Source organism: Arachis hypogaea, chromosome 19 (assembly GCF_003086295.3).
Source record: "Arachis hypogaea cultivar Tifrunner chromosome 19, arahy.Tifrunner.gnm2.J5K5, whole genome shotgun sequence".
Lineage (NCBI taxonomy): Eukaryota > Viridiplantae > Streptophyta > Magnoliopsida > Fabales > Fabaceae > Arachis > Arachis hypogaea.
In genome coordinates, this window is record NC_092054.1 from 134,657,964 (window position 1) to 134,670,436 (window position 12,473).

General features: G+C 30.5%; 1 protein-coding gene across 1 annotated transcript; it reads right to left on the reverse strand.

Annotated features, from left to right (window-relative positions):
• Positions 1-3,572: 3,572 nt before the first annotated feature.
• On the reverse strand, positions 3,573-10,958 carry LOC112775749 (glutathione reductase, cytosolic). The gene is made up of 17 exons (XM_025819582.3): positions 10,453-10,958; positions 9,943-10,120; positions 9,323-9,387; positions 8,998-9,067; positions 8,270-8,341; positions 7,399-7,602; positions 6,938-7,011; positions 6,774-6,857; positions 6,471-6,558; positions 6,270-6,351; positions 5,986-6,059; positions 5,240-5,347; positions 5,042-5,106; positions 4,830-4,943; positions 4,218-4,317; positions 4,031-4,084; positions 3,573-3,852 (listed from the first exon to the last, which is right to left on the reverse strand). Exons 2-17 carry the CDS (start codon positions 10,084-10,086, stop codon positions 3,757-3,759), a joined length of 1,494 nt encoding a protein of 497 aa, XP_025675367.1. The 5' UTR covers positions 10,087-10,120; positions 10,453-10,958; the 3' UTR covers positions 3,573-3,756.
• Positions 10,959-12,473: the final 1,515 nt, after the last annotated feature.

Genomic DNA, 12,473 nt, shown 5'->3' on the forward strand with positions numbered 1-12,473 from the left:
TTATAAAAAAATAAGTAAGTGACATTTCAAAACATGTAAAAAATGAACCTATATTAAATATTACCATATAAAAAGTGCTAAGAAATATAAAACAAGAAAAGGAAATAAAATAGAAAAGTACAAAGTTTTTTTTAATAAAAAAACCCAAGAATTTTAGTTATATAAAATAAATTTATTTTAAATTGTGTAATTTTTTTGTTGAATAACAATAAAAGAATACAAAAATTGAGTTTCATAACACAAAAAATTATTTTAAATAGTGCAAAGACTTTTTTATATCTTTTTTCTTCTTCTCTTTTATATGTTTTATTATTGACATAAAATAATTTATGTGTCTTCATATATTTCTCTTAAAAATAGTAAATTTCATTCAAACAAATTAGTTTTGAAGTTAAATTATATAAAGATATAATAAAAAATAATACAATAAAATACATAAATTTATTTGAAAATCATACAAATTATTTTAAATTGTACAAATTTTAAAAAGGAGGTAAAAACAGAGAAAGAGAGAAAGACTAGAGAAAGAGGATGAAAAAAAAGAAAGAAAAAAGACACTTACGTATATTCAAAATTTATTAACTAATTACTTTTGTTAAAAATATTATTATATAATTGTTCATACCCTAGTCCAATGTCCAGGCCCAGACCCAAACACCTTAAGAAGGCCCCATCAGTAAGGTTGGCCTTCCCCCGCAACTGACATCCGCATAGGAGGTCGGTTCCAACGCTAGGAAGTCGGTAAAGAGTGTTAACTGGCAGATAACACTCATTCAAATAAGTAACTGCCTCTAAAATCTTTTAACCCACTCCCCAAGTCAAATCTCAACCTTCCTAAGATAAATGGACGGTTATCCTCCTTAAAAGGTGGAACCATCCCAACGGTAGCTATGGGTTTACCATTATAAGTACACTGACAATCCTCAGGTAATTAGAAGTCCCATACTCTTAAACTTGCTTAGACCCTTGCTGACTTAGGCATCGGAGTGTCTTTCCAGGTACCACCCCCGTTCCCTTGCACATACATAAGTCGGACGAGGACTCTTGATCGGGAGTCGGATCAAAAGCCTCCTCATTCACCCGATTGGGCCAACCTTGTGAGTCTAGCCCATCAATTTTCGGTTACCCAACGTAACAATAATATATTTTTTTATCAAAATATTTTAAAAAATAATTTATCTAAAATATTATATATAAGTATATAACACATAGAGATATTAACTTTTTTATTTTTTTTAAATTAAAAAAAGTATAATAAGTATTAAAATTATATACAAGTCGGACTATTGCAGAAATATAATTACATAAATGCAACGTGAATCACCCTAATCACATCTCTATGTAAATTAAATGAGTCAGACTAGATTTAGCTTTCTATATAAATCAAAACAGTCTGGTTCGATTTATACATATTTGCATGTTATCCTAGTAAATCTAATCAGGTTGTTTCGATTTATGCATGCGTGCATGCTATCCTAGTAAATATAAACATAGTGATTAGATTTACACATGCATAAATCAAAACAGGGTGATTAGATTTATATAGAGAGCTAAATCTAGTCTAGGTCATTCGATTTATTTAGAGAAGTGATTGAGGAGATTCATATAACATTTTTTAATAACCATATTTTTTTATTCATTTGATAATTTAAATAATTATTAATAACTTTATACTATTCACATACGGTTTCTACCTTCTTCGATTCTCTATATTTATAGTTGCACTAAATTTTCGTATCTTTTTTTTTTTGTTTTAGTTAAGTTTAAAATTTTAAACATTATTTTAGATTAGTAACATACACGAACAAAAAATTATTAATTTCTAAAAAAATTGATGTAATTTAAAATTATTCATTTGAAATTAACACATTATTTTTATAAAAACCAACACATTTAAATTAGTATTCAAGCAAAAAAAAATTAGTATTAAAAAAGAATAAAAAATTAAAAATTTTAATAAATTTTATTTGAACATATATAATTAAAAATTTAAATGTGTTGGTTTATATAAATATAATGAGTTGGTGGTTTTAAATGGACAATTTTAATTCACTAATTTTACGTAAATTCATATATTTTTCTAAAAATTAGTAATTTTTTACGTGTACACTAATAATTTAAAATTGATGTTTATCTCTATTGTAATTTGAAATCATTTATTTTGAATTGTTCAATACAAATAAACATGAAAAAGTTATTAATGGGATCAAATATTATTTTCTCCAAGAGAACCTTATTTAGTTTATTTCATGGGATAAAATATTATTTTGGTTCTCAATGTTTTGGCCAAATCCTAATTTAGTCCTTAACATTTCAAACGTCATACTTCAATAAAAAAAAATTTAAATCTCCTATTTCAATCCCAAAAAATATTTAAGCAGGTTTAATGTTGTCCTACCATTAAATTTGACACAAGCAATTCGCATATTGAATAGCCAATAACATTCGATTTCAGTATATAAGTAATATCGATCCACCAACTGTCACTAATATAAAACTTTTTTCTTTTGATTTTGAAGCGTTCATAATTAATTATTAAGATTTAAAATTTTGTACCAAAACAATGAGAAAAATGTTATAAAAAGATTTTGACTATATATATTTTTTTAATATATAGAAGAAGATATGACTTAATTAGTAATATTATTAACGTCTATATCAGTCATTTTATTAACTATTAGTGTTAAATTTAATAGTAAGACTATATTAAATTTGTTTAAAATTTTTTGGAATGAAAATAGTATTTAAAATGTTAAAGACTAAATTAAAATTTGTTCCAAATATAAAAAATCAAAAATACTACTTTATAAAGAAAAGAGAGTGTGGCACATTTTTTTACTATATTATATTAATACTAAATAGATGTATAAGACTTAGTTCCATTTGTTATCTGTGGGTCGGATTTCTCAGCCTAAATAATAAACCAAAAAAATAAAAAAGACTGTAAATTTAACAATTATGGTTTCAGAGTTTGTAATCTCATAAAATAATGCTAGCCAAAAATCATACAAAAATGATGCACTTAAAAATTATTCATTATCCTTAAATTAATATAAGAAAAATCATGTACCAAAAAGGTCTATTAACCGTTCAATAAAGAAATCAGCCAAACCAAAACAAAAGGTCATGACAAAAAAAAAATAAAAAATATAAGATAAGCCATCCAAAAAACCAACGACTAAGCCACCAAGCCACGCCACCAACAAGAGAAGCTTGTGTCAAGAGGCAGCAGGATGTAATTTCCATAAATCATACCTCGTGGAACGTAAAATTTGATACACACCTCACAATGTTTTCCATTATAAACACATGTTACATAGAAAATCACAACCATTTGTTTAATTAATTATTAAATCCAATGGACACTTTACATGGACCATGAGAGTTCCAAAAAAGTACTTTGGACCATTTGAAAACTTTCCTATAATATAATGCCTTATTTCATATACTCTTAATGTCAGTTATCGTCAAACAAACAATATTTGTCATAGCCACTCATAAGGAAGGGGACTCTGCAAATTTAGCAGGACCATAGTGAAAAAATGACTAAGAGAACGCATCAAAGACGAAAAGGCAGTGAATTGAGCAGCTCTCATGTGAAACTTTTAATGAAATGCATTTTACAAATACTAAATAATAACAAAGAACCTCCATATTGGTACATTTAAGATAGATATTTAATATATAAAATAATACAAGTAATCCTTTGGGGGGGGGGGGGGGGGGGAATAAGTTAAAGTTCAAACTTGGCATAGTTCATAGGTTTGTCTTAGGTGTGGTACCAACAGGGATGCGCCTTGTCACGGACCTCATGGTAACGAATTCTTCTGCAGAAGATGGGTGTATTCCCACCTAGAGAAAAAAAAGTCAAGTCATGCAATTAGAGAAATATATATTTATAAATGGAACTTGCACAACTATTTGAAATGTGTTAGTAAATGCGTTTAGGAGTGGCAATATCATTAAAGCCACTAGTACCTAAGAAAATATTAACAAAAATAATACAAGATTCATGAAGATGTGAACTTACTGTGGTGTCAAATTGAGCCTTTGTAGCACCGCATTTCAGGGCAATAGCAATACCCTATTGATCATCAAAATGCATATCAGGAATCATAACTATAAACCATCATGAGGAAATGAAATTTATCAGATAGCCAAGGATTCCTTCATAACTAACAGCCTGTGTGAGGGCATTAAGATGGATAGATAGATACCTGCATGATTTCAGGTGCATCTGGTCCACACATGGATGCTCCAAGGACCTTATCTGTCGCAGCATCCACAACAAGCTTCATAACAGTTTTTTCTTGTCGCCTATTTCAAAATTTTAAGCATTTTGAGATGATTATGAAAAGGGCACACATAGACAAAGGATGTAGGAAAAATATCCGATATTGAAGAGCTCGAACTCAGAAAAAAGCTCACGACTAGCCAGGGCTTTTTCTTTTTTTTTTTTTTTTTTTTTTCCATTTAAAATAGATTGATACCGATTTCCAAATGTGGTGGTTCTATGTAAATCAACATGGGGTGTCTGATATAATCTTCGAATTTCATTCTGACTTCATGTTAATTTTCATTCAGGCTCCTATTCAATGTATTGATATATAAATACTTGAATCAAGGTAAAATTGTTTTTACCATTTCCTTCACAAAGCTTTGAAAATAAGACACAAAATAACATATTTTGTAACTATTAAGGAAAACACTATATGAAAAAAAGAGTTCCAAGGATCGGGCTATCATGAATTCTGTAAGTCATTGCTCTTCAATAAATGACAAATGGCTGAAAACTCTATAATCACTACACATTCACAGTCTACGCATACCCGGAGATGGTGTTTTTCATAGGATTAAAGGATGATGTGAAAACCAACACATCTCCATTTGCTTGCTTTATTGCCTGCTCCTCGCTGAGACCAACACAAGAAAGTGGTGGATTACTGCAGAAGAAAAATGTGTTAGTGAAATATTCAGCCGATAGAATAATTGAAAATGAAAAAAGAGTAACACTGAGAAGTAAGGAGAGAGAAAATCATACCAGAACACTGCACAGGGGATATTACTGTAGTCCGGCTTCGATGGTCTGTTACCAAATACCGTATTCTGCATAGAGTAGCAAGTAAATTGATATACTATACCTCACTATGTTGGTGTAATTGGTGACACAGACAAACACCAAATTTAAAACGAAAAAACAAATGAAAGGGGATATTACTTCAGCAAGAGGAACACTTACTGCAAAGTATGTGCCTTCCATCAAGGCCACCGGAGTAAGATTCATTCGATTCGTCACGTCACCAATTGCCCATATGCTAGGTACATTAGTGCGTGAGTATTCATCAACCTGGAAAAAAAATTAAAAACACAGAAAATGTATGTTATATGAATATCGCAATCATTATTTACCTATTTACTAATCATCCACTCACAAAAGCATTGCATAACATGAAGATCATGGAATTGATGGGGGTGAAGGAAGAAAATAAATACTAGAACATACAAAGCAAAATACTAGATAATTTGGACCTTAACTTCTCTGTAATGTGTATGTTCTGTATGTATAACAATATAAGATAGAGCAGACATGGGTCTGTCTTATACTTCATATGTATGTAGACTAGATTTACAAATTCCTTATAAATATAATTTATCCGGAGTTAACGACAAACTAGAGCAGCATCTAATCAACGTTATAATAATCTTACGGGATTTTTAGCTTTATTCACTGTATTTCCTTGTTGCAAAACACAATTCCAATAGAAAATATCATACTTAAGTTTGGAGATCATGACATTAGTAATACATAATCAAACTGGATTCATATTTTTTTTAACCTAAAATAAAAAGAAATGAATTAACATATTACAGATACTGACATAACATATGGATGGCACTCATTCTCAGCTCATTTCAACCTGAAAAACATAGTTGAAGTTCAACTTTCAAGATATTAACAAAACATAGAAAGATAAAGCTGCAAACCTTGATGGCTCCAATCTTGTCAACTTGCACACCTACAGCTTCTAAATTTAACCTCTTGGAATTAGGAGCCCTACCTGTAGCCAACAAAAGAACACTTAAATACCACCAGAAAAAATTGCTTGCAGAAAGCATTATTTATCACTTAAATTAGTATATTGCTGAACCGAGTGACTAACTTAAAGACAGAATAACTGATTTGAGCCCTATGGCATTTGTTGTTGCACAATATGTATATACTAACTTGTCCGGCTCTTCATCATTTGAGAATTAGTATGTATCCTTACCAGTGGCAAATAGTACAGTATCGGCCATCAGCTCCTCACCATGGTCTGTGATGACTTTAATACCATCCTCCGTTTTGATCAACTAGAAAATAAGTGTATCGAATTTGCAATCAGGGAAGTCTTAAAGACAGGGATGAAAAAATAATTTATACTTCTTAGAAGTTACTTCAACATGAGTTGCAAATTCCCAAAAGGGAATACCTGAGCCAAATTTGTCGACGGGTGTAAAACAATCCCCCTGCCTTCAAGATTTTTTGCAACCACTGCTCTCATTTCATCATCAAAACCTCTGCGAAAAAACATTATTCAGAATGCGAGTATGCAAAAACATACAGAGCAAGAATTCAAGCTAACACAATTTGGAAGCTATGCAGCTTAAAATGTATGTTTGGTCTTATTTTCACTTGGTGTATACCCATAGCTTGTCTTTCCATTTTTTTCCCACTCTGTCTAGAAGATTTCACAATAATGAAGTTTAATAAAATAAGAGCCTTATAGTCCAACCTCAATGGAAGTTCCTTCCTGTAGACTAGATGGACTTCAGAACCCATCCCACGCCATATGGATGCAAACTCAACTGCAATATAACTGAAAACAACATAGCACAAATTAATCATAGGTATGCAGGTTAACCGATATTTACATCTTAAGAAGATAGAGACACAGACCCAGCGCCATGAACTACCACCCGCTTTGGAATTTCCTCCAAACTTAATGCCTCATCAGATGTTATACCGAGCTCCTGTATATACAAAAAGTCACGACATTCATATTAGTTGGCGCATTCCACATTAAACATTATGCATCCCTCTAAACAAAACAAACCTGACAAGTTTTTTGTCATTTCCATCTTTCAGTTTTGGAATGATAAAACAAGACAAAAAAAATTTTCACAGAGAGATACTTTCCTTCAATAAGGAAATTTAAATATTCAAACTTAGCTAAAACAGATTTGCACGTAGAAATTCACAAGTATCACGTTTTAAAGTAAGTAGCTTATTAAGTAATACTTCATAATATAGGTATCACAAGATCAAAGGTATATGCCTATGATAATCAGATAGATTGGTAAACAACTGCACCTTGGTTGCACCATTTTGCAGTGGTATTCTGAAAGAGAAAAACTCACCTGTCCAGGAATATTTGGGAATTGGGCCCTGCTACCAGTTGCAATCAGTATGTGCTTCGCTGTATAGGACAACTTTGTGCCATCAATTTGGGTCACCTCAACTTCATTTGGACCCGTTATCTTTCCCTGGCCTTCAAATGTTTTAACTCCAGCACTGGATAACAACCGCTTGTATACTCCATTTAATCTGCTTATTTCGTCTGTCTGCAGTTTTGCAACACAATTTTTTAATATTGAGTGACATATAGATAAACAGTTTCCTAATTTCTCCAGTAATTAGTAGATTCCTTTATGCTTCCGCATATAAGCATAGTTAAGAGGACAAACATTAAGATTTTATAAACGAATCAGCATCCAGAAAAGCAAAGATAATAAAAGGTTCACCTCATGAAGGTTCTTAGGTACAGCGATATCAAGCAATACATAACATAAAAGAGATATGCTAATCTCTCATCTCAATTGGCCAGTCTCATAAAAGTCAATAGAAGAACCAAATTTTCCAATTACATTTCATCGGAAGTTAAAATAAATGTAAGTTGACAAGTTTATACATATAATCAGAAAAAGGCCAGTCAGAACCTGGATGATATAATATCTTGAAATAGTTTCCTTGTTCAACACTTTACTGGCACTATTTTGTAGATAATACAATTACGGGAATAAGGTGGAATGCTATACCGATGTTAAGTTATTATCCCTCCTTATAATTTTTAATCTTTTTGTGAAATTTCACTTTCGTATTTTGATTTGATAATAACATCTTCACAGAAAACAATTAATATATTTCTAATCTTGGTAGAAGTAACTACAAATAACATGAATAGAAGATTAAAAATTCTACTCAAATAAAATCATAAGATACTTGAAATACCTTCTTTTGCAAGAGCTTCTTCCAGTTGAAATCAATTTTCTCACTCAATTCCCAACCAAAATTTCTGGCATCCTACCACAGTCAATTTTCTTAAATCATTATAACAGGTGAACAAAAAAATGAAGATACAGGAAGTACTGAAAGTCTGAAATAACAATTATCTACTGATGATTTGAGTATACCGGTGTACACACACACACACATACACACACACTCTGATAGATCAACTAGAGAAAATCAAATATGGATTCCATTTGCATCGCATACTTCATGAGAAATTGAACCAATCGTACAGAACAGCAACAGATCTTATCTAATCTTATGAACCTAGTGTAAGAAGTCCTGCAAAAGCTTAGAAGAATATATAGGGCTGTACTTAAACCTAGACTTCCTAGAGTTATTCATAGGTAACAGAAAACCTTCTGTTTATTTGTTAATAACTGAATAATTTTGGTTGCTTGCTGCTATCAAATTAATAGTTATACTAATTATAAAATATGATTTGTTTTCTAATTTGATTATCAAATACTCTTCTGTCCACCAAATTGTACTGTTTTCCATTTAGTTCCAAAAGATCAACTTTAATCAGCAAGAAAAGACACACCAATTGAGCAAAGTATGTCAATCGGTCTACATATACAGCTGAGCAAAATAATGCATCATGTAAACTGAGAAACTCAATATAATGGCTGGCATTATAAGCTTTATATTGATTATCGAATACTTACCTCAAGATCACCTCCAAAAGTTCCTCCATAGACTAAAATCTTTTTGGGAACACAACCACGAATCACACACCTTTGAAATGAAAAATAAAATAATTAATTACTTAAAAATTATAAGATTTTTGAAGAACTGCTCAGTACTTGAAGTGATATTATTGAGCAGCAAGGAGAATGAGGGACAATAACACAACAGAAGCATAAAGCCAAATTAATGTATATCTACGAATGCAGCTTAAAGAAGTCGCAAAACAAAAAATAACCGTAAAAGTAACTGCTTGGAGCTAATGTAGATGGTAGCACAGAATGTACAAGCTTATAATGAACTTACGTTCCACCAAAGCCTCCATGCTTGTCCGAGCTAATTGGATGATACGGAAGCTCACAAATTCCAACCTTTTTAAAGCAAGTTTTAGAATATTATTAGATGATCCAATAAAAGAAGAATAATATGGAGGTCGAAGGGGAGGATAAACTAGAATTCTACTAGCATTATATGCCTCCAATTTTACTATTCCCTGTTACTAAATACATCCATGTTCCAAGCTGAAAAACTTCACAACTTAAAATCTGTTGTTAATGTCAAGACTCTCATACACTATATTACATTCATCAAAAGATAAATTCTTGAGTGGTCATAACTCATGAGAGCAGCACTTCGGATATGCTTCTCGACCACTTACAAAATTGCATTCCCTATTTTAGTGTTGACTCACAACGAAACGTGATTTTACACATCTCCAAATTGATAATCTACTATCACCTAATAACTTCACGATTACTAAGTTTCATGTACAAATAGTTAAAAGTTGAATAATAATAATAATAATAAAAAAAGAGTAAACGATTTTAGAATACAGATTAAATATTATTTGAGAGCATACAGGTATTTGTCACTTAATTACAAATTGTTTCAGTATAAAAACGGTGTTATGTCAGTAAATTTGATACCTTAGCTCCAAAATTAGCTGAGAACCTAGCGGCACGAACGCCACCACTTCCACCACCAATAACGAACAAGTCAAAGTCAAAACTGGCCACTTGATCCGCAGATTTATTAGTCTCAGCCTCGCTAAGCATCTTCCTACTTTCCATCTCAATCGCTTAGGTACAAAGTCGGAAACTGAATCTACATAAACACATACAGGTATATCTCCCTCATCATCATCAATTCATTCATTCGCACACAAAAATATATATAAATTAAAGCAACTAACAATCAAACACTGATAATCGGTTGCACAGAGTGATATGGAACGAAAATTCAAACTTCGACACGATCAAATAACAGCAAAGTTCATCGCATATATAAACACCATAAGTTCATAACTAATTCATCAGGAAAAGAGAAAAGAAGTTATTGCGATATGTGTATGTGTGTGAGAATTCATCAGAGGAAAACACGAGAAATCGAAATAAGAGAGTGATTGAAGCGTGAACTGGAATGGAAGATTCTGTTACCTGTGTTTTGTTTAGTTCAGTACAGAACGTAGCTCAGAAGAGGAAGAGAAAGAGAAAGAGAAAGAGAAAAGAGAAGAAAATAAAAAATGAATATAGATCCAATCAGAGAGAGAGAGATATATGAAATTGAATTGAATTGAATTAAATGCGATGACGGAGGTGATGATATTGCCGAATGCCGATTGCTAACTATAAAATAAATATAAATAATTTTATAAATAAGAAAAAAGGACGAGGTTGGCGCGAATGGTCAAAAGAGTTCCACTTCTACTTCTAATACGAAAAACAAGGAAAATGGGAAAAAGAAAAAAAGAAAAAAAGAAGGTTTATTAACAATTGGCATATTCACGTTCAGATGCATGAGAATGGTTGGTCAATCACGTCTCTATTGTGAATGTCAAAACTTAAAACATGGAATCATTTGCAATCAAAATTTGCTTCGGCCTCCGGATCTTCCCTTCAGTTTGCTGTTTTCCTCTGCTCTTGTTAATATAAACACCATAAAAATCTTACTAAAAATTATTAAGAATATATATATATATATCGGTTCCGCTACGTTACCAACAACATATCTGCCAACTTCTGCCAATTCTTATTTATAATTGTGTTTCATAAAAGTGTGTTCGTGGATATGTTTAATAAAAATGTCTTTTTTATAGCTGTGTTTAATAGAAGTGTCTTTATAGATATATTTTCTGGATGTGTCTCTTTATATATGTATTTAAAATATATTAATTATTAGACACATCTACGAACACACTTCCATGAAACACAATTATAAATAAGAGTTGGGAGAAGTTGGCAGATATGCTGTTGGTAACGTAGACTTTTCCTATATATAAATTCAATGTATTAAAAATATTATCAACAATAAAATATTCTTTTGAATGATTATTAAAATAATAAAATATAAAAATTAATAAATTTTAATAATATAATAATACATAATTGGATATTCTTGTTTATATTTTTCATAAATAACAAATTAAAAGTAAATAAAAAATATATTCATAACTTATGATATTATTGTAGAATTAATTTTTTTTTTTTAAATGAAGAGGTTAGTAAAATAAAAAATAAGAATTAATGATTTTTTTAATCAAGATAATTAAATTTATATATAATAAAAATGATAAATTTAATAATAATGAAATTATTACTTCTTCATTTTTATTAATGTTTTTAGCCTAGAAAAACCTTTTTTTATGGTAAAATATTTGCACTTAATGTTGTATTACGACGTAATTACAACGGTTTCACTCAATGTGTCAAACTTTAGCTCCAAAAAGGAGGGAGGGTTTGGGGGAATTCATCACTTAAAAAAAAGGTTGCTCTGCGCTAAGCTCTAATCAGTGCATTACTTAATTCATGTATAATTGGGGCTAGCAACTAGGGATGTATACGGGGATGAAATTAGGTTGGTTTTGATTCGGATCCAATCTTAAATAATAATGACCGAGTTGATTTTTGAAATTTTTATCCAACTCTAAATTTAGTGAAATTACATTATTTTCAGGTCACACTAAAATCGAGTCTAAACTGTTAAAATTCGAGTTTTGATAAATTTTATGTTAAAAATTATGATGCATTTATTTATAAAGAAGAAAAAAATATATTTTTACCGAAAAATTGATATCCATATTTGAATTAGAATTTATTTATAAATTTTAATTTTATATTTCTTTAATTTATTTTTTAATTCAACAAGTGTGATTAAAAATAAAATAATAAATTTATAATTAATTAATATAACATAACATTAGAATTAATTTAAAATATATATACATTTTTTAGTTTCTTTAAAATGTATATGAAGCCGAGTAAAATTGGATTCGTATTGATCCGAACTCAACCCTAAATACTAATCGAATATGTTTTTGAGACCTTTATCCAACTCTTCGAATCAGACAGGATCATATACACCCTTATCCGCAACACTCCTTTTTAGTTGTGAGTTGTGCCAATGTATTAAATTTTCAGACTCCGAAGGAAAAAAGCACCACTTCTGAAAAGTTTCTCTA